This window comes from Scleropages formosus, chromosome 8 (assembly GCF_900964775.1).
Source record: "Scleropages formosus chromosome 8, fSclFor1.1, whole genome shotgun sequence".
Classification (NCBI taxonomy): domain Eukaryota; kingdom Metazoa; phylum Chordata; class Actinopteri; order Osteoglossiformes; family Osteoglossidae; genus Scleropages; species Scleropages formosus.
The window spans coordinates 8,146,731-8,168,752 of record NC_041813.1 but is presented as its reverse complement, the minus strand read 5'-3'; the positions used below and the strand labels follow the sequence as shown (position 1 = coordinate 8,168,752).

General features: G+C 43.4%; 2 protein-coding genes across 7 annotated transcripts in view; both read left to right on the top strand.

The window, feature by feature from the left end:
* Positions 1-518: 518 nt before the first annotated feature.
* yipf4 (Yip1 domain family, member 4) lies at positions 519-3,053 on the top strand. The gene is made up of 6 exons (XM_018766149.1): positions 519-821; positions 1,492-1,648; positions 1,788-1,959; positions 2,393-2,470; positions 2,597-2,710; positions 2,848-3,053. The coding sequence occupies exons 1-6, from the start codon at positions 761-763 to the stop codon at positions 2,983-2,985; spliced, it is 720 nt and encodes a 239-aa protein (XP_018621665.1). The 5' UTR covers positions 519-760; the 3' UTR covers positions 2,986-3,053.
* Positions 3,054-4,355: 1,302 nt separating this feature from the next.
* birc6 (baculoviral IAP repeat containing 6) overlaps positions 4,356-22,022 on the top strand; it is a 97,764-nt gene continuing 80,097 nt past the window's right edge. For 3 of the 6 annotated variants that reach the window (XM_018724909.2, XM_018724910.2, XM_018724906.2), the window contains exons 1-10: positions 4,356-4,898; positions 9,894-10,075; positions 12,031-12,168; positions 14,868-15,061; positions 15,645-15,756; positions 17,037-17,119; positions 17,441-17,663; positions 17,926-18,089; positions 19,235-19,293; positions 19,529-20,956. In XM_018724909.2, coding sequence (XP_018580425.1) covers positions 4,688-4,898; positions 9,894-10,075; positions 12,031-12,168; positions 14,868-15,061; positions 15,645-15,756; positions 17,037-17,119; positions 17,441-17,663; positions 17,926-18,089; positions 19,235-19,293; positions 19,529-20,956 — 2,794 coding nt within the window. In that variant the 5' untranslated portion in view covers positions 4,356-4,687. Of the gene's footprint in view, positions 4,899-9,893; positions 10,076-12,030; positions 12,169-14,867; positions 15,062-15,644; positions 15,766-17,036; positions 17,120-17,440; positions 17,664-17,925; positions 18,090-19,234; positions 19,294-19,528; positions 20,957-22,022 lie in introns of all 6 variants that reach the window. The other 3 variants (XM_018724907.2, XM_018724908.2, XM_018724904.2) reach the window with 1 other exon arrangement.

Genomic DNA, 22,022 nt, shown 5'->3' with positions numbered 1-22,022 from the left:
GCTTAGATCAAAACAAAAAAAAAATAAATAAATAAACGGCCAAAACCTGCAGCGAGGGAAACGCGGTTGGGCCGACACTTTACACTGTAAAAAGTATCCAAGGAATTTTAAGCAAAATGAGTAACTACAATGTGATCGTATACGTGTCAGCAAGGTTTAATGTAACTGCTAATTTTTGTATTTCTCAACTGGAGCGGGCAAATGTCGACAGCAAAGGCGGATACTGTATCTTTTACGCCCGAACTCAATTGGGTTTTAATGCGTTACACTTTATTACTTTTATAAGTAAATGGAGATACTGTATGCTTCAGAGTATCTTTGGCATCGATACACTTCAGTTTTTGAGGAAAACTTAATTTTACTTGAGTACTGTGTTTTAGGACTGCAGCCGCCCTCGCTCACACTTCACCAGGAGATAATAAGGGTCGCGCCGCAGTTGCGTGGTGCTGGCGCTAGAGGGCAGGGGTCCCGGATGCCGTGTCTTGCTTGACGTGTCGTCTTTCCCAGCATGCCTTGCACACGTCAACTTCCGCTTTCTTTCCTGCTTCATGGGCTGTTTTGGGACGCCCTTCGGGCGAGGCGACGACTTGTCCGAAAAATCATGGAATAATTTCCATTCAGGCCTCGACAGACGTTCGGTGAAGGAAGCGGTATCGTTCGCTTTGTGTAAAAGTGCTGGAAGAGAGTGAGTAGATGTCACGCTGATTTCGAGGCGAGTGTTTTTTGCGGAACGGGAACGAGTACGACGACGACGACGACGATGCAGACGTTCTCTCCCACAAACGGAGATTTCACGTTCGTTTCCTCGACCGACGCTGAAGGTACCGCAGGCCTGACACTCGCATGTCCTTTCTCCTCTGGTTCCGTTGCCCTGTGTTTACAGAAGCGTTCCGTTTTCTTCATTCTAATTTCTACGCGGTGGTAATAGCGTGTAAACAACTCGAATTACTTGGCATTTCGTCAGCAAAAACATCAAGTACCTTATATATACACGCGGGGGGTTGAGTGCCTATTCATTACTTGTATCCAGTATTTTACTCTTAATTTCAGTCAAGCTTCGATGGAATCTTTATGATCTTTACATCTTGATCTTCTCAGCTTGATTCGGAATTACACTGCAGTTTAAATGGTCTAAGAACAAGACTACTCTTTGCGAAAGTATTCATGTCCTTATGGTTTCTGATTGGTGCTAAGTTTGAGTGCTACTTAAGGGCAGGGGACCGCTCACTTGTTCATATTTATATTTATTCATTTCTCCAAAGCAATTTACATCATGTTAAGGTCACAATTATGACATGCATACAATCAGTTACCCATTTATATAGCTGGGTAATTTTACTGGAGCAATTTAGGGTAAGTACCTTGCTCAAGGTGGGGATCGAACCTGCGACCTTTGGGTCCAAAGGCAGTGGCTCTAACCACGACACTACCTGCCATCCTCATACGCTGTCAAGCCATTTGCCCTTTTTCTTTGCACGCTGTCTTTTTCAGAGCTCAGCGGTTCAATTGATGCCCCGGATGTCAAACTGAACATGGGCAGCGGCGACACTTCGAAGGATGCCTACGCGACCACGTTCCTGAGGCAGCGCGGATATGGCTGGCTGCTCGAGGTTGAGGAAGATGATCCTGAGGACAGCAAACCTCTCCTGTAGGCCAAACAAATAATAAAATAAAAGTTGCTGTGAACAGAACAGATGCATTTGCAGATTTGGTTAAAAACAGATGAAACGGTACCCACTACATGCAGTGTAACCGCTTATTGTGATGTTATCTTTATTTGTAAACAGTGAGGAGCTGGACATCGACCTAAAAGACATTTACTACAAGATCCGTTGTGTGCTAATGCCAATGCCGTCACTTGGCTTTAACCGTCAAGTGGTGCGGGATAACCCTGACTTCTGGGGACCTCTGGCCATTGTGCTTATGTTCTCCATGATCTCCATCTATGGTCAATTCAGGGTGAGTTGCATTCTCTGTATCCACATTACATATAGAACATCAACTTTCCTCATAGCATAGATAAATATGTTTATGATGCATTTCTCCATGAAACATTTCTCGTTTCTATAGCCTACAAATTGTATTAGAAATTGTTTAAATAGGAGTATTCTAGCACGAGTTCTAGATATTTGCAGAGGACTTGCACTAACAATATGAAAAAATGTGTATGTATTTTATTATTTGTCCCGACTTGTTCTATCACAGCCTCGCTTTTTCTTTCCTCAGTTTTGGTACCGTTCATAGTCAGATACTGCGGTCATCGTCTATGCAAGAGAAAAATCAGAAAAATTGTATTACAACATCATGTTGTTGTGTATAAACCCAATTCCATGTTGCCTGTATAATAATGACTGTTCTTCAAGAGCACTTAAGTCATTTTCTTAATGTGAAGGTGGTGTCCTGGATTATTACTATTTGGATATTTGGATCTCTGACAATCTTTCTGCTGGCACGAGTCCTTGGCGGAGAGGTAAGTCTAATCACAGTATTAATAACGTTAGGAATTTGCAAGATTATATATATATTTTTTTTTTAACTGTCATGTTTTTAATCGAGTAAAAATCAGCTGTGGATTGTTCCGTTTGGTTTCTCGTAGGTTTCTTATGGACAAGTCCTTGGAGTGATTGGATATTCTTTGCTTCCACTCATTGTCATTGCCCCTTTGCTCTTGGTTATTGGGGTCTTTGATGTTGTTGCTACACTAATAAAGGTAAGATGGCAATATTGTTAATCTGACAAGGTTTTTAACTTCGTAAAGACATTGACTTAGTATTTGACACGCTACATTTTTAAAGAATATTTGTATCAGTGTCCTGAAATTAACTTTCTGTTTTTGTTTATGTGCAGCTCTTTGGTGTTTTCTGGGCTGCGTACAGTGCTGCTTCACTGCTTGTGGGGGATGAGTTTAAAACAAAGAAGCCTCTTCTCATATACCCTATTTTCCTTTTATATATCTACTTCCTGTCTCTGTACACCGGAGTCTAATTGGACTGGTTTGGACCCCTGTGATTGAACAGTGAAGTACTGGACTGTGTTTAAAAAAAAAAAAAAAAAGGGCACGGAAGAGGACGAAACTCACATCTGTAAATCAAGGCTCCTGGGTGTTTTATTTTTTTGATACCTGGATTGTAGGCATGGTCAATAATTCATCTAAAGTATATGTAAAGTCATTGTATATAAATGTAGCTATGACACTTGTACTTAATAAATCAATCTAGGGCTTATTTAACAAAGTGTTCAACTTTTTTTTTTTTTTTTCTTTTTCCAAATGGTTGAAATATGTCTTTGCAGTTGATTAACTGGAGTAGTAGCTTGTTTGTGTTTAACACATTGTTTTCCTGAACTCTGGTACATCTACACAAATCCACTTCCCTGTAATGTTCCATTGATTGATTTTATGTGGGAATTAGTGCCATTTTTTGTTTCTTCTTTCAAAATGCCACAGACAAACTGGTGGTTGTCAGAGGGGGGGCATTTGCGTGGAACCTTGTTTGGATGGGATTGTAGGTAGGATTTTATTATCTGTTCTATTTCCTATCCATCTCCATTCTATGATTTTAGTCTTAATTTATAAATTAGATGCTAGGTGGTCCAAACAAAATAAAACCATGTCTACTAAATTCTGGTGCCTTGCTGTTACTTTACATAGCTGTTGTGGAACTGGCCATTACTGTAGATTTATTTTAAAAAAAAAAAAAAAGGTTCAGAGAAAATTCTGTATCGCATATATCGATGTATATTTTAATCTTAATTGTTCAACTAATAAGGCATGTGAGAATTTGTAATCAGTTTTGACATTTTTGTGATGAGTCAATTATGCATCAACTGTAACTCAATCTTCCTCATGAGATCACAATATAAGAAACATTTAAAATACATTTTCTATAATATTCCAAGAGTGCTTTGTGTTTTATTGGAAGAACAAAACCACCGTTCATTTGGAAAGGCAAAAAAAAAGGGCACAACTGCTCCATGCTTGTGGATGATCCACATTGAATGGCAGTCAATACATTTCACTTATTATTTATTTTTTTTTTTTTAAAAAAAACTTCGAGCTTCCTTACAGTTTTAAGTAGGAATTACCAAGTTAAAACATTGTTGTTTTTTTTTTTTTTAAAAAGAAAAAAAAAAAAGCTCACCACAGAACGACAAAAGCTTCGTGGCGGTAAAAAAAAAAAAAAAAAAAAAAATTGCTTTTCTGTGCGCAACAACTTGCTCATTTTTCTACTGCATACAATATAACAGTATTTTCCAGAATCCACTGCACGGTTTTCTTTAGTTCTTCAAACGTTTCCGTTTCAGCCAAATCAACAGAACGCTTGAGCGAAGCAGCGACAATGGCGTTGCGGGGACTTCCTGAACTCTCACGCAAACTGCGCAGCGCCCCTAGTGGCGTGGAGTGAGAAAGGGTTGGTTGGCGGCGGGGGGGGTCGCCGCCGCGTTACGCTAGTTCCGTTTGCCTGACATCCATCTGCCAGAGAGCGGAGCCCTGAGCTTCCTCAACATCGATGGTGAATAGCTGCTACGGCGACGGGAGGAGGAGCAGCCGCCGCAGGAAGAGAGCGAACGGTGCTGGTAGAGCGGTAGTTCGAGGATCCAATTTTCTGTCTTTTTACACTCACTCGTAATATCGGAGAGCCATAAAAACACGGAGAGAGGGAGAGCGGTGAAGGGGAAATAGAGAAAGATGGCGGCCGCGGCCTCGCCGGGCTCCTGCTCGTCCGCCTCCTCGGACTGGGTTGTCCTGAGAGACGGCTGCCTGCGCTGCGACGAGGAGGGCCTGTGCAGCCTGTCGTACCACCCGGCCCTCAACGCCATCCTGGCCGTCACCAGCCGCGGCAGTATCAAAGTCATAGACGGCACGTCGGGAGCGGTGCTCCAGGCTTCGTCGTTGCACGGTGAGTGTGAGTCGGTCGCCGCGGTGTCGCCGGCCCCCGAGCCTCGGACGTGTCGTGTGTCCCGCGGCACTGACTGAGTGTCAGCGCGGGCCGCTGGACTGGAGACCGGACGCCGGTGGACACCACCAGGCAGGCGGGTTATGTGGGCCGAGCTCTGCCAGTGCTGTTCGCTCGCTGCCTTATCTTGTCGCACTGCTGGTTGTCAGCTTGGAACAACCGTCCGCTTCACCCCGTCAACTGGGGCGCAGACAGAGAGAGCCGGAGCCCCGGTTCCAAACCAACCATACCCGCTCGGAGAGCTGAGCCTACGGGTACCGTCCCTCTGCCTCTCCCGGTCCCGCGTCCCGGTCCCGCTGGCAGTGCCGTCCTCTGTCGTGTTCGTCGTGTCCACGGTTGGGGTGCCGTGGCAGTGCCGCGGAACGCCGTTTAAGCGGTTGGTTAGCTCCGGGACGGGAGCCGGGCCTCGGAGAACAACAGCAGGCCGGGAGGCCTCCGATATACCGGCAGCGGTGTGGCGCCCCCGGGTCGGCGGAGAGAGTGTCCCCGCTGGAGAGCTTCGCCTTCGGGAGCCTCGCAGCACCCTCACCCTGCCTGTGTCCGTTTCGAGTAGGGAAGCCGGCAGGACCGGCACGACCCAGTGTGTCCCATCAGGAATGTTTACTAATCATTCATTGTTATTGTTACCATTGTTGATGTTGTTGAGCTCCGTGCAAAAGAAAAGGCTGCTTTTTGCGGCAGCCGCGCGCTGCGCGCCGCCGGTTCACGCGCCTCTTCTCGGCCGTTGTGTTCAGGTGTGTCTGCAGAACATGTGCGCGCTGACCGTGCAATCGCGTAACTTTTAGGGGAGTGTAATTTAGACAGAAGAAGGTGTGTGTGTGTGTAAGAGAGAGAGAGCGCAGAGAGTAGAGCAGCAAGTGAGTATTGGACACCATGCGGCACAGCTGCACAGCGCTGTTCTCAGTGATCGATGAACTGCTGCACCACAGGGACTGTGTGTGTGTGTGTGTGTGTGTGTGTGTGTGTGTGAGAGAAAGGGAAAGGGAAAGCAGGGTGTGCTGCATCTCTCTGCTAGGTGCCCTGGTGTAGTTGTCTTTCCGGCAAGTAGCCACATGACACACATCTTTGCCAGGTTGGTACTCCAGTCATCATAACTTTCTGAACCATAGCTTGTATTTAAAAAGCTTTTCACAATGCACGGTATTAGAATTGCCATGTTTTCTTTCCACTGAATATTGTCATCATTCACCTTTAATTTCCAATATGGCTTTTATCCAAGGCAGCTTACAGTAATCGACTTTTTGCTGATTCATCAATTTATGCAGCATGGTATTTTTACTGTATCGATTCAGGGTGAGTACCTTGACGAAGGGTGTTGCAGCAGGAGTGAGAGATGAACCTGGAAACTTCAGATTGTCAGCTGACAGTCTAAAGCACTGCACTAGAGCAGCAGTGCTGTTATTTGCCGCTGTTTGCCTGCATGTGACGACAAATATAGTCATTAAGGCCGCTGCTGGCTTGTTTAATCAGAAAATGACAGTTTTTGATTTGTGCAGGTGCTGCAGTGACATTTCACTTGTTTGGCTTCGCTTATACTTCCGTCACACACCATGTGCAGGATAAAAGTGTCGAAGAAACCAGTGCTGTAACTACGGCTAGTCCTGGTGCTCGCCGGGGGGCGATGACCACTTTTACCGCTGACTGTGTTGATCATAAGTGTACGGTACAGAACGCGGTTCTTTGGACCACATCGTCCCGTAGAGTTATCACATGAGACTGATTCTTAAAAGCTGATTTTAGACCCACTTGCAGTTGTATTATACTTTCAATTCTTTATGTAAAACCTGACATTTTAATGGGTTGTTCATTTAACTGCAAGTAACCCTCGCCTGCGAATTTACCAAGGCCTGATGTGAAATGATTGTTACGTTCATGTCACGTCTATCAGAACACTCCCCAGGCATTAACCGTACGTTGTGCAAGCAGTGTACAACATAGCAGATCAACACGTTTATGTCTTTGCAGTCGTACGTTTTAGTTGGTAGTATTGAAACACGGGCCAGCTGCAAAACATCAGTTTTTTTTTTTTTTTTTTAAAAAGCATGTTAGTAGTATAAATGTCAGTGACACGGGTAGCTCTTTATAATGCTGTATTTTCTGACCTTCTCCCTGCTTTATTTTACTCCTTTCTCTGCTGCAGGACTTCTTGGATAGAGCTCTGTCCATACCCGAACTTGTTAGCGCCAGGCTGTTGAGGAGTGGGAAAACGTGCTAGTTAAAATACAAACGGAATGGAAAAGATGTGTGGTGCGAAGGTACAGAAATCGTAAAATTTAGTTTTTCATATGTTAAAGAACAGTTTTAGATGCAGGGCGAAAAGTTCAGGAACAATTCTTCCATCTTACCATAGCTGATTGTTGGTATAGTGTAATTAAAGATTTTGCATTGTTTTTTTTTTTTTTTTTGTTGTCGTCCCCCCCCCCCTTGCTTATACAGCTGACGAAATACCTTGCTCAAGGGTATTGCAGCAGGGCCTTACGCTTGAACACCATGCTCCACATGTATAAATGCACAAGCGCGCACGTGCGATGGCTGAGGTCCCGGGGTTGCTTGTCTCTTCGCTGGTGCGTGGCCCTGTGCATGGCTGCCTTCATTGGGATAACCACAGCGAGACTTGGCCTGGGTTGGTGCCGGTCCCGTGCCAGATCCCCCGGGGATGCTCTAAAGCCGTCTTTGTGAGGGTGCCTACATTTCTGAGTACAGCCTATGTCCTCCTCTGTTATTTATGTAGTAATTTATTTTTTTTAAAAAAAAAGTTTGTCACTGTATAGCTGAAGTTAGTCAAGGTTTGCCTGATGCATCAGGGGTCATTTGTTAGAACAGTAATGCTCAGCGCCCGGACCGTAGCGTGACGTCAGCGGCTGGAGCTGGGCTGGCGCTACTCCACGTGCCGTGTCAGCCGGGCCCTGCCCCTGCAGCCCGCTGCTGCTCTCCCATGTGGAATGTACTATGAAATGACTTCGACAGAAGAAGCAGAAACCTCCTGCTCAAGGACAAGCTGCTTACACTTCCTTGCATTTTCTCAGCGTGTGGTTGTGTGCATCTGTCTGCGTCAAAATGTAGTCGAAGGAGATGCCGGCGCAAGTCTGGGGAATAGCCTTTACCGAAAGGTTGAAAGGAAACGGGAACTTTGCTTCGGGACTCTGCATTTCGCTTAGTCATACGTGTTCGGAGAAGTGTAACTGGAGAGTGAAAGAGACATTGTGTTGCTTATTTTTGCTCAAGCGGACTTGAGATTTTCCAGAATTTCAGGCTCATTGTGTGTTCCTGCTCAGGTCAGTAAATACAACGATGCCAGCATAAGCCTTCTTACAGCCAGGTCATCTATGCACGAGGTGGGAGGAGCTTGAGTGACCATTATTGATGCGTCAGGCCAGATCAACATCTGACAGAGGTACAGGAGGCTTGCATAAAGTCTAACCAGCATGCTTATTGGAGCTACATTGAAATAGGTGTATGTCGACAGTAAACGTGGCCCAAAGATCAGACTGCATGGGCTGTACGTCAGCCTCTGTGCATTTATTTCATGCTAAACTAAAAGCTTTCTTGGTATTTTGAAATCTTTTTCACTTGGTTAGGTCAGTGTTGAAATGCTTTTTTTTTTTTTTTTGCTGAGCTGACAAAAATGTGTATTAAATGACAGCTGAGGATGTTATCTTTAGGAAGCTGTCAGTGGAAGTTGATAGCTTTACTTACCCTGTGCCCCAGCACTGTCGTCTCTTTCGCCTTGAAAGTTTTGTTCGCTGTCCTGTAGCTTGTAATCAATCGAGGGAGTTCTGGGATTCTCATTGTCGGGCAGCAGCGTGTCTGTTATGTAGAACTGACTTGAATTCCAAAATCTGCTGTTCTCATTCCTGATGATATTAATGCAGGTAAATAATTGAAAAAGTTACATTTGTGTATATATAAACAAGACATTGGGTTGCTGCAAAGTTGCTCTCGCAGAATTCCTCCAGACAGTTTGTTTATAATAACGTTTACTTCACAGCATCCCTTCGCTCTTTCTCAACGCACACATTTGTAATTCATATGATGGGGGCTCATTGACTTCCACCGATAGGACCACTTGGGTCCAGGTGTGTTCTCTGTTTCCCCTTATAGTAAAGCTTCCCATATCTATGTTCCATGAAGTTGATGGATCAGGTTGGGGAATAGAAGTTGAAAGTAAAACTATACTGTCATTGTTTACCTCAGTGTAAAAATAAACTGTAATAATTATCAACTTTGTCCTTGAATGTGATCTTTACTGGAAGATCTACCTTGTGTATATGTTTACGTTGACTTCTCGCATTACAAACACTGAAATCACGAATTTTCAAAGATAGTGCTTTTCAGTTTATTAATTTCGTTTTCTTAAAATTTTTTTAATGTCTACATGAGTGGATTACGCCTATGTTTACCCACCTAGTCTTGCTGATTTTTTTTTTAAATTTTTTTAAATCATAGCTGCATTCAAGGTTTTTATAGTGCTTAACCAATGAATATATTGAGGGGGGTGTGTGTGTACTAAGCTTTTATTGAATGTGACTTAAAATTAATTTTGTCGATCCAAAACAAAACTAGTTACGAACAACCCTCTAGTCCCAGTTGTTTTCCCAAGACATTGTCCACAAGTGCTAATAATTTTATGTTTCTGGAAATCAGCACAGATTTGTTACTCTCAGTGGCTACTGAAGCTGTTTGTAGAATGTCTTTGAAAAGGAGACTTTCTGAACATAAAAAGTCATCATAAAGGTAATGAGGCTACCTTATTTTGAATTTCCTTCAGATTTAAAATATCAAAGGTGCAGGTCGGCTACCTCCTCTGCGGCAGACTGTCGATCCGTGTGTGTGTGTGTGTGTGTGTGTGTGTGTGTGTGTGTGTGTGTGTGTGTGTGTTATGAATAATGGGTCAGTGTGTTTGTTTTCCCCAATGTTAATTTGCTTGCTCTTTTGCAGAAAAACCCGGGGGCCACGTGAGGTGCCAGTACTTCCCAGCAGTAGACAAGGTCCTGTTTGTGGATGACTACGCAGTGGGCTGCAGGAAGGACCTCAATGGGATCCTGCTACTGGACACAGCCCTTCAGGCACCCGTCACCAAACCAGAGGACGTCGTCCAACTCGAACTGCCCGTCACAGAGGTGGGACGACTACGCGTGTCCGCAAACGCACATTTGCATTTTGCGGTCCCTGTTTAGTTACCGTTATTGAAAATGATTCATTTTCCTGTTACAAGTGTTTTTTTTGACACGCTACGTTGCATTCATATTTACAGTATTCATTCAGCCAAAGCTTTTCTCCAAAGTGACTTACAATGAATCTACCTACAACAATTTACCCATTTAAACGTACACGTTGTGTTTATGTTGTGTACGTGTGTTTCTTTTCAGCTTCAGTCCGCAGTCATTCCAGATGTTTTTCTTAAGTTTTTTTGCTTTTTATAACCAGAGTGGTATTTATGTATTTCTTTACTTTTTTTGTTGTAAATTAAACATGTTTTCCACACAAGGATGTGGCTTTTCAAAACAGTCCACATCGATAGAAGAGTAAGAAAATCTTTGCTGGTGCTATTATAGTCCTTCATGAGTTCATTGCATAGCCAGCGGGTCCTGTGAGTGTGAATTTAACCAGTCGCTGTTCTGCGCAGTACTCACTCCCCTCTGCTGCCGAGCAATTGACCGTGGTGTCCCGTTCCACTGGTGTGTCCAATGTCCCAGGAGATGCCAGTCACTGCTTTCCTGCAGTGCTGCAGTGGGAAGCCTTCCTTTTGTTGTTTTTCCAGAAACAATGTCATTAATTAAAATTACTGTCCTCACGTGTCAGTTCTCTAATGTCGATATACTGGATAACAGAATGGCAGTGACTAATGTTTGTGTGTTTTTGTTAATGTGTGCATTCCATTCCTGGTTTTTTAGTGCTAGAAGGTGGATTACTTTTAAAAATATTGACACACTGCTTCCCAGATGGAGAAGAACCTGATCTCAGGATCATTTGTGCAGCTTGTCTGCGTGGCATCTCCTAAGCATTGTTTCCTTCTGTAGCACAAGAGCAGCTTAGGAGTGCTGTGACATCACTCTAAAGCTACTCTGTGGACAGACAACAACATGCATCTGACCACTTGACGCCCATCAGCCTTTGACTGGTGCTAAATGGGACCTTGAAAGAAGTGTAATGTAGGGCTCTCTCCTGCCGGACATAGTTTAATGATAAAAAGGAACCAGTTTCCATTTGGCGCATGCACAATTACAGTTGAGCAGTGTCTGGTTGTCCTCACCAAAGCTCAGTGTGATAATACTCAATTAAAAAAATGAGTAAGTTTCCATAATAAGGCCCTTCAGGCCTGAGGCAGATGTGAAATGCAGACAGATAGTCAATGTGTTCATTATGGGTTCTCTGAAACTAACTGTACATTTTTTCTAAAAAACAAAAAAAAATAAAAATTTGCTCTGTCACCATTTCCCAGTCATTCTGCTGACTCCACCTTTTAACTCTAACTACACAGCAGTATTGGACCTCTAATGTACATGTCATTAGTATTTATGGGTTTTCCCAGTGTTTCTACCTTTTAGCATAAGCGATCTTCATTAATTTCTTTTGCACGCTGTAGAATTGATTTCTGGCAGAGCTCTTGGCAAGGGGCAGCTGGAAAACTAAGAAGTGGAAAAATTTTTCCGCTATATATGTCTGTATATACCTGCATGTTTGTGTATGTCTGTTTCTTGAGTAGAATGCTGCCGTTATTACTGACCAGCATCGGAAAGTTAATTTCCTATGTATTTTTTTCTGTTAATTTCTCATAAATATTTTCTGACGCTTTAATGCTGTTCAAGTTTTATTTTTTCTGTCTTGACCAGGTAAAGGGTGTGTTCATGGACATAAAACATTTAAAATGAAAGTGATTGATGTAATCAAGATAATGTACCTTTTAAGAAGCTTTTTTTACGGTTTTATTTTTTTTAAATGAGTAAAAATTAAATTAATTCTCTCATACCTTTTCTTGATTTGGAGAGTATGTAACCAGTATTCTGTTCCGCTGTGATTCTTTGTTTTTTCCTCTGTCTGAATATTCTTTTGTCTTGTTGTCTTGCGTTCCTAGGCTCAGCAGCTGCTCTCGGCCTGCCTAGAGAAAGTGGACGTGTCTGGTGCTGAGGGATATGACCTGTTCATCACACAGCTGAAAGATGGCTTAAAAAATACCTCACATGAGACGGCAGCCAATCACAAAGTGGCCAAGGTTAGTAATGACGGAGAGCAGGTAGTGTAGTAGTTGGCTTGGAATCTGAAAGCTGGCCTGGAGCAAAGATACTTACCCTGCATAGCTACAACAAGAACATTCTTTTGTATAAATGGATAAACTAATGTAAGTTGCATTTAAAAGAGGAATTGGCTGAATCAATCACTCTCACTCACTCACCCACCCACCCTTTTCAGGGTTGCAGCAGTCCAGAGCCTGTCCAAGAATCACAGGGTGCCAAGGCTAGGAGGGTGCACCCTGGAGGTGATGCCAGTCCATCACAGGGTCGCACATACACAGTTGCTCAGACATTCACATACTATGGGCATTTTAGAGTCACAAACTCACCTAAAATAGATATCTTTGGCCTGCAGGAAGAAATGCACTAACGCAGGGAGAAAACCCAAGCTCCATGCAGGCTGCACTCGATTTAAGCCCAGGCACTGTGAAGCAGCAGCGCTAACCACTACATCACTGTGCTGTCCTTAGCTAAATGAATTACACAGTAATCATTCAGTACTAGAAAGTAATTGCCTTTGGGTTTACCTGTCCCGTGAGGACAAGCCTCGTTTTGTAATTCGTTTCCAGAAATGTGAATATTGTACATCGGTATGTTGGAAGATGCCATGCATGTTTTTTGTCGTAACTATCTAAGAGTTGGCAGTAAGCACCTCGCCTTTACTGACACCCTCTTCAGACAGTTGACCAGCTGGGTCAGATCAGAACCTTTGTGGAGGTATCAGAGTCTTTAGTCAGTTTTATATCTGGCTCTTGGCTTGTAGAGACAGCTCATTTTAAAGAATATGTGTGGTACCTAAGGTTTTGTGCATGCAAACTGAGGCCTCGGGTGTGTTGTGTTGTCCTGCAGCCATACATCCCTGAAGCATTCCTAAATTCGGAGCCATTGGGTTCTTTTGAGTACAGTATGTTTGCGGTTTGTTGTCTCAAAATATTTACGTGAATTCTTCTGTTTTTAAATGGCTTTTATCATTACTATAATGCAGTATTTTTTGTTCTGTTATCTCAGTTTGACTGGCAAGGGATTATTTGTTTTCTATCTGTCATTAGTGAATTTCCATGTGAAAAATTAAGTTATGTGTTAACACAGTGACTTGTTATAATTGATTTGTTATGGACTTAGAGAGAACCTGGAGGCAATGTAATGAAAATTTAAGCTGTTTCTGTGATTTCTGTGGGAAGTGTTTTATATTTTTTAATGACGCACAAATTTCCTGTAGGAGGGTCCCATAGAGCCTGAGTCAGAGTCATTAACCTTCCCATCAGTGTTGAGTATGAGAAACATGCCACACAACCAGTCGATCCAGGCTGGAGGAATGCCGTTTCTTTCAAAAGATTTGCAGCGGCTATGAGTGTCTTCAGGTCACAGAGCTAGATCTTCTCCCAGAGGCATTCAGTGTAGTGAGAACAGTGTAGTTTTCTGCAGGAAACTGTCGTGGTGTGGAGTGGGACCATGGAAAGCCCCTGTCACTGCGTTTCTTCCTCCAGCGAGGAAGAGTTTGGGTGATGCTTAAACTTTTGGAAAAACCTCCAGCGCAGAACCTTCTCGGTCAGGTTGACTGTCATCGTACTCGGACCAGAATCCCCCTTACGTGCTCTGTACAGGACTAATTTTTAATCTCCCCTTCTACAGAATTGCAGAGGATGTCCTCTTCTAGTCCATTTATAGGTTGTCCGCTACACAGGTTTTACAACTAATGGCAAAAAGTCATTCATCTAGTGCGGGAGCTTAATATTTCACTGCTATTTTCCTGTCCACTTTCCAGATAGTATCATTGCAATTCTTCCGATCTTTTGTTTTTAACTGTGGCATTATGAAAAATCGTATCCTTTTTAAGCCAATATTCTTATTCAGACTGCCTACTGCCTGACATTAGACACCCCTCAACTTGCGTAAATACACCGTTCTTCAACCTCCTACGTAAGTCAGAAGTTACGTATGTCAGATTCCCCCTCCTCCCGCACCATTCATCCTAATAATTTTTCCATCTTAGTTATTGCACCTTGACGTTTCTTCATTATTGTTTTCACGTTAGCTGCTCCTTTCACGTACTCCTTTATACGTGCAGCATCCTTCACTATTGTATTCACAGTCGATACGGCTAAACCTAGTTCCCATGCTATAGATGATAATTTTTGTCCACCTTCGTACTTTGTCATCATTTTTAATTTCATCTCCAAATCTGTTGGTGTACGCTTGCAAGACTGTTTTCATTTTCCTTCACGTTTACCACCAGCCATTGTGAATAATGAAATAGATAAAAAATATGCAAAAAAAAAAAATCACTACACTAACAAAAGGAGATGCGCTCGCGGCTCAAAACACGCAGGAACTGGGAAGATGCAGCTTTCTGCTTTGTCTGGCTACACCGACTTGCACTTAACGTATTTCAGGTGTTTTACGTAAGCTCTATCTGTAAATAATGTGTATGCCTGGAATGTTTTGTGTAAATCCAGATTTATGTAAGCCAAATTTACGTTAAGTAGAGGGGTGTCTAATTGTATTTCACTGTTTATTGGTTATTCTTGCTCAAGGGTGCTGTAGTAGGTGTGGGTTTTTTTTTTTTCTTTTTTTTTGACATATCCAGCTTATCCCCTGGAAGCATAGAATATATGCACAGTTTATGATGCCATTTGTGTCATGTGTTGTTTGAAAATCTTTTTTCTCTTGCTTTTTATAGTGGGCAACAGTTACTTTCCATCTTCCGCACCATGTGCTAAAATTGGTTGCCGGTGCCATTGTGAACGAGCTGAAGAAGATAAACCAGAACGTTGCTGCCTTGTCTGTGGCCTCGTCCATCATGGACAGGCTCTCCTACCTCTTACCAAGTGCACGGCCCGAGCTGGGCGTTGGCCCTGGGCGCTCTGTAGATAGGTGAGGACCTAAGCTCCTTGATTTTTTTTTTTTTCTTTGGGGTGGGTTAGTAGCTTTAAAACCTGGGTAAGGATAACACTTTTGGATATAATACAGTTAGTTGGAATCATCTTGAATTTACAGCAACTTCTGAATGTATGATTGTTGATCAGTTACAGAATTTTGTGATACAATCGGTGAAACCAATCTAACAGCTTAGGATTCAGAAATTGTCAGACGTGAGCTGCCCTTACAATATATAAACTAAATCTTCACTCAGAGTCTTTGCTGTTACACTGCTGAACCTGTCAGTAGCGCACACACACACTGACTGAAGCCGCTTGTCCCAAGTGGGGTCACGGCGACCCGGAGCCTCACCCGGCAACACAGGGTGTAAAGCTGGAGGGGGGAGGGGTCACACCCAGGACAGGATGCCAGTCCATCACAAGGCACCCCAAGCGGGACTCAAACGTTGCAAATTTCATATATATGAATGAACTCGGACCACCAGGAAGTCAAAGAACAGCAATGGTATCAAAAAGTATGCCTCGCACACATTTGCCCATCGGTACTGATAAAGACTAACTCTTGTGTTTTTTTCCAGATCATTAATGTACAGTGAGGCAAACAGGAGAGAAACGTTTACATCATGGCCCCATGCAGGCTACAGGTGGGCACAACCTGACCCTATGGCTCAAGCAGGATTTTACCACCAGGTAGGCAGTGTAAGGACCCCTATTTTACTAGTACCTTTGTTTCCTAAACAACAAACTAAATCACTTGATTGCTTGCATCAGAGGCACAAAAATTTTTGTAGATTGTCAGTTACAGAGATGAACCACATTGTCTCACTCCACTCATACTGAAAGGTAACACTAATGCGTGTTTTCACTACTGCGACCAAGTAGGTGAATGGCTGATTGTAAGCATGGAAATTACAGTGCTTTTCTGGACTTCTATGCACGGTTGGTATGCCAGCAGCACAAAGTGAAACAATGGTGCATTTGGAAATGAGGAGGAATTTCCCAACGCTGAAATGATGTGTGTCATAAGAGCTTTAAGAGAAGGAGGCCTTTTGTTGGGAAACCAAGTGGCAGCAAAATACTGATTTCAATTCCATTGATGAGCTTAATTTGCAAGGAAATGGGTATTCTGTCTTCTGTCAAATTGTGTGGTCTCTCTCATTGTATATACATATTTATTAAAGCAGGCCCAGAATAAGACACACACTGGTCTGTGCTGCAGCATGAGAAAATGGTTCCACCGTTCCGTTTACAGCGTTTTAAAATTGCGGAAAAGAGTTCCTGAACATCATCAGATGACCAATAGTTATCAAATTATTGTTCACAACAAATTAGTTTCGGTGCCAGCCTTCCAGAATGGTTAAGAGGTAGGAGTCGAGTTGATTCCGGGCAAATGTGTCAGCTTTGATGTTTTCCTTAACTCCTTCCCAGAATGTTTATCACATCCTGAGCCAAAATACTTTGAGCGATACAAAAGGGATCCATGCTTGGAAACAGTTTGTCTGCTTTCATATTATCTCTTTAGCCTGCTCCCTGTAAACTCATCACAAACTCACTATACTGTTGTGTGTGTTGAGCCATGCTTTCAGTCCATCGTAATTTCAGCAGTTTTTCTAATAGTATAAATGAGTCCTTGTGATTATTTTAGCCCACATTGGATTAAAATAATACCTGGATAATAAATAAATCAGGCAGCCATCTAAAATAATATCTAAGTGTTATAAATATTGTTTACTAATGGGTGGAATAATAGGCGCTCACCCTAGGTCTACTGCAGCATCCAACATCTTGAATAGGTGTTATTTAAAAAAAGATTGTTGTCTTATTTATGACCTGTTGATGTATGTTTGTAGTCATTGCATGTTGTCCATGTAAAATTGCAGCATGGACCAAACTCCCAGCTTGTTCACCTTTGTGACTATGGTTCTCAATTTGACTGGTGCTCATTGCTCTATGTTCATCTTCGACTGTAGCCGGCATCCACTGGTGACGACCGGGCCATGTGCTTCACTTGCAGTGTGTGCCTGGTATGCTGGGAGCCTACAGATGAGCCCTGGTGGGTCACTTGTTTTACCTGCATCTGGCACAGCAGCCACTGTAGTGTGACACTGATAATTTCTGTATTGTGTGGGATGCTTTATACTGTATATAGTATGTCATACATACCAATCTGTTGTGGTCTTTAGTACTCTGTTGATATGACATTGACTTCATACCTTTTCTTTCTGAGTAAGGCAGCAACATACCTGATCTGCCTTAGACCGTTCTGCTACTTGCGGAGAGTACAGCATCACGCACGGCTCACATGGGATTTTTTGTAATTCACTAATACTCTGGCAAACTCCTTTCACAAACCTTTTCCCAACCTCAACTAAAGGTCTGAACATGAGCGACATTCCCCCAACTGCCCCTTTGTGAAGGGCGAGCACACCCAGAATGTGCCGCTGTCAGTTACCCTGGCCACCAGCCCCGCGCAGTTCCCCAGTGTGGATGGCTCCGACAAGATTGCCTGCTATGGCTTCGGCAGCTGTCCGCACTTCCTGGCAGCCGCAACCAAGCGGGGAAAGATCTGTGTGTGGGATGTGTCCAAGCTCATGAAGGTAAGCAGCACTGTTGAGCTGGCTTAAGTCCAACTTATTGTGATCAACACTGCTCTTTGAAATTGACAGTGGGATAAGTTATTAATAAAATAATGTTGGAAATATAAGCAAGTTATGCATTGATATATTTGTAATTGTCTACCTGTTATTTCTTCATGTTTTACATATTTTCTTCTTTTCTGTATGCATAGGTCCTAGTGTTAGTCCATAGTGTCATGAGCCATGATGAAATGAATATCCTTTTGTGATGCTGTCGGTTCAGGTGCACTTGAAGTTTGAGATCAACCCATATGACCCGGTGATTCTGCGGCAGCTGATTCTGTCAGAGAACGTGCAAGGCCCGGTTACGGATTCCGCACGACCCACGTTAGCCTGGCTGGAAGATTCTTCAAGCTGCTCTGATATACCAAAACTAGAGGGAGACAGGTGAGCCTTTGGGCAATAGAGTCTAGTTTTCCTTTTAATTTGTATGTAAAAAAATACCTAAATACTTTAATTCTTTAAAAATCGACAATCATTTGACTTCTTGCAATGCTCACTGGAAGAATATTGCATTGCAGTAGTCCTCGACTTACCACATATTCAACTTAACAGCTGTCCCATGAACCTTATCTTATTTTCAAGTTCTGAAGTTTGCTTGTAACATCTAACGACAACTGCTTCATCTGCTGTACGTTGCTGTTGGCTGGCCATATTTGTTATTGACACTATGTCAATAACAAGCAATTATAGTTTTTTACAGAAAATTAGTTTGATTCCCTTCAGGTTATTTAGCAAGCAAAAATTTTTTTTTTTTCATGAATATTCCAATGGCGCAGAAATGAAGAGGCAAAAGAAAAGACTTGGAAATGAATATGAAAATAGTGCAGCGTGGGAATATGATGTATTTGTATTAATATTCTCTATTGCATTTTTACATTTGGCAGATGCTTTTCTTCAAAGCCACTTAGTGATTTCTGTATAATATGTAGCTAACAGCTTTTTCATCCACGGTGACTTTCAATGCTAGATATATGACAAACTGCCTACAATCAATAATTCAACTGTACACTAGTGCAACATGCACTCACACAGATGTTATGGGTAATTTAGAGTGACCCGTTAACTTGAAGCGCATGTCTCTGGGAGGAAGCCAGAACACCTGTATGAAATACATGTGAACCCTGGGAGAACATGCAATATCCAGACAGACAGACTGATCGACCCCACATCCTCTAATACTGTCCAGGTGCTGTGAAACAACAGCAGTACTTCCTGCACCACTGTGAGAGAAAATCCTGAAAAAACACAAAGCCCTATTATACCATGTACCATTCATGCATGTTAATTGTTTACTATATAAGCCATTAGAATATATATAGTATAACGGGGGACAAGGTCTTTGGAACAGAACCCTGTAGTAAGTTGAGGACTACCTGTAATTAAGTATTTTCAACTATGCTTTTGGACCTGTATTCCACAGGATGTGTGTTGAAGCTGTTTTTGATTTTCACAACAACAGGACTGAACTATGTGTCTTTTTTTTTTTTTTTTTTTTTTTCCTTTTTCCCCCCCCCCCCTTTGCTGTTCAGTGATGACCAGTTGGATGACTCGGACAGTGAAGAGCATTCCAGATCAGAGTCTGTCACAGGTACGACCCTAATTCTTTTCTTTTTTTTTTTTTTTTGCATTTCGAGTTGAGTGGATTACCGTTTGTTTGATTTCTGTCTAGCAACAGTTCTCCCAATGTCGTCATCATCCCAGCATGTTAACTAATTGCAGAAGATTTTTCTTTACTACTAGTCTTTTTCACAGTAAAATTTATTTTTTTGTGTGTATCTGCTAGTTTCTGCCAAGTGCCCCTAATTGCGCTTCCCCCTACCCAGGGCACCCATCGCAAAAGGAGAGTATGGAGGTGAACCTGAGTGTGACAGCTCTCAGCGTTCTACAGCAGCCAGAGAAACTACAATGGGAGGTGGTGGCCAGTGTGCTGGAGGACACTGTCAAGGACCTTGAGGAGCTGGGTGCCAACCCCTCACTGGCCCAAGCCAAGGCTGACAAGGCCAAGGAGAAGCCAGCAGAGCACCACAACATTCCCTTTCCCTGCCTGGTGGCTGGTGGGCTGCTGAGCTATCGCTCAGTTGCTGCCTCTCCCATTAATGGCCCACCACCAATGCGCCGCACTTTGGATGGCCTGGCTAGGACTCAGGGTTCAGAGGCCTCGTCTGACCAGGGCCCCATGGAGATTGAGGCATGTGGTGGTACAGAGCTGGGTGGCCCAGCCGCTGTACGCAGGACTATGCCTGTGCTGTTGCTCTACAGTGTCAAAGAGTCAGATGAGAAATCTGGCAAGGTGTTTGCCCAGATGAACAATTTAATGAGCAAGAGCCTGCATGAGGAGGGCTTCACAGTGCCACAAATCATTGAGATGGAGTTTGACACCCACGAGCAGCTGCTCTTGCAGGACCCACCCATCACCTATATTCAACAGTTTGCTGATGCCGCCGCAAATCTTGCGCCCCTGGATGCTGACAAATGGAGCTCCATGGTGCCCAAGCCGGGGACCCTGGTTCAGTGTTTGCGGCTGCCTAAGCTACTTGAGGAAGAGAATCTCTACGTGGATACCATCACGCCTTGCACAGATGGGCTTCATCTGCTTGTAAGTCTGCAGTCCTGCTCTGTGGAGTCACTCAGTGCTATCAACCAAGTGGAGGCCCTCAACAACCTCAACAAGCTCCACTCAGCCCTCTGCAACCAGCGCAAGGGTGACCTACAACCTTTACCCACCCTCACCAATGGAACAGGCTTGGGTGGGAAGTCCCATGAGGCACACCCCAGTGGATCTCCCCAGACACCACTTATCCTGCCCCCTGAGCAGCAGCGGGCAGTGGGAGGTGGCTACCTTGTTCTCTACAAACTGAACTACTCTACTCGAATTGTCACCTTGGAGGAGGAGCCTGTGAAGGTTCAGCGTATCCGTGACCCCAAGGATGCCATCACTTCACTTGTGCTGCTCCCTCCTGACATCCTAGACAGCCGGGAGGATGACTCAGAGGAGGGTCCAGAGGAGACATCTCCTGGCCTCAAGAATGGCAATGGTACCCTTGCCTCCAAGGAGAAGCGGGCTGATGTGGCGGGCCTCGGTCACCTTGTAGTGACCACTCAGGGGGGGAGCATCATGATCCTGGACCTGTCCAGTCTAGAAGTGCTGGCCAAAGTGGAACCGCCCAAGAAGGAGTTAAATGATGAGCCTGATCCATTTGTCTCAGTCACTTACTGTTCCGGCACTGACCGGCTCTGCGCTTGCACTAAAGGTAGTACTCAAGGGTTTGCCCCCAGGGGTCTCTAGTATTTAAATTATGTCATTGCTCCAAGATGTACGTTTGCGTCTAAGTATTGGAACATTTTCTTTCTTTTTTTAAGCTAAATTTCAACACATTTTGCAGGAAATCAGCTGACATTGAGAATTTGATCCATATTTGAGATGGTCTTCATATTTTGGTTCGTCTGAAATGTTTACTTACCTGTTTAAGTTGCTTGTGTGGTACTAAATATGCCTACTGGCCATGGAGGAAAGGAACAAAAAATCCCAACTGAAAGGGAAAAGGACAAAAACCAAACCTCTGGGGTTCTGAGTGCCATTGGCTGCCCACCCCTGCTGGGGATTCTAGTTTTAAAAAGACTTAAGTCAGTTTACAACTAATAATGACGTTGTAGATGAGTGTTAACTTGACATCCCAGTTCACATAGGCATGTCTTGTCCATCACAGCAGGCAGTTAGCTTCAGTCAGCATGGGGTGCTGGTATCATGGCCAGCTGGCTTCCTCAGATCTTATCATAGGACAACGATGCTCAACAAAAAAAATTGTTAGTAACTGATGACTTAATGAGATTATAGAGTGTTTTACAGAAGGAAAAAACACACCAAACAGGAATTACACTAGTTATTGATATGCCAGAGTGAACATGTAAGTCTTAAACCCAGATTTAAAGGTTGAAACAAACAGGGCGTTGCTGACAGTAACAAGGAGACTATTCTACAGTTTAAGCACTCTATAGCTGAAGGCATGCCCTCGTACTGAGATCTTATTGATCACAGGTTCTTTAAGGTAATCCGCGTCCAATGAACGAAGACATCATTTTGGAATAAAAGAATTGATAATCTCACAAAGGTAAACCAGAGCAATGCCATTTATTGCCTTATAGATCAGAAGTAAAATTTTATTAGAAACTCTAAACGTGACCGGAAGTCAGTGCAGTGATTTAAGTACTGGTGTTATATGATCATATTTCCTAGATCTTATAACAGTTCTCGCAGCAGCATTTTGTTCCAACTGGAGCCTGGGTACAGTCTGGTATGGACAGCCCGATAATAGAGCG

Coding starts and splice junctions, on each gene's coding strand:
- yipf4 (XM_018766149.1), top strand. CDS start 761: ATGCAGACGTTCTCTCCCACAAACGGAGATTTCACGTTCGTTTCCTCG. Junction 1,960..2,392: donor CCATCTATGGTCAATTCAGG/GTGAGTTGCATT, acceptor CTTAATGTGAAG/GTGGTGTCCTGGATTATTAC. Junction 2,711..2,847: donor TTGTTGCTACACTAATAAAG/GTAAGATGGCAA, acceptor GTTTATGTGCAG/CTCTTTGGTGTTTTCTGGGC.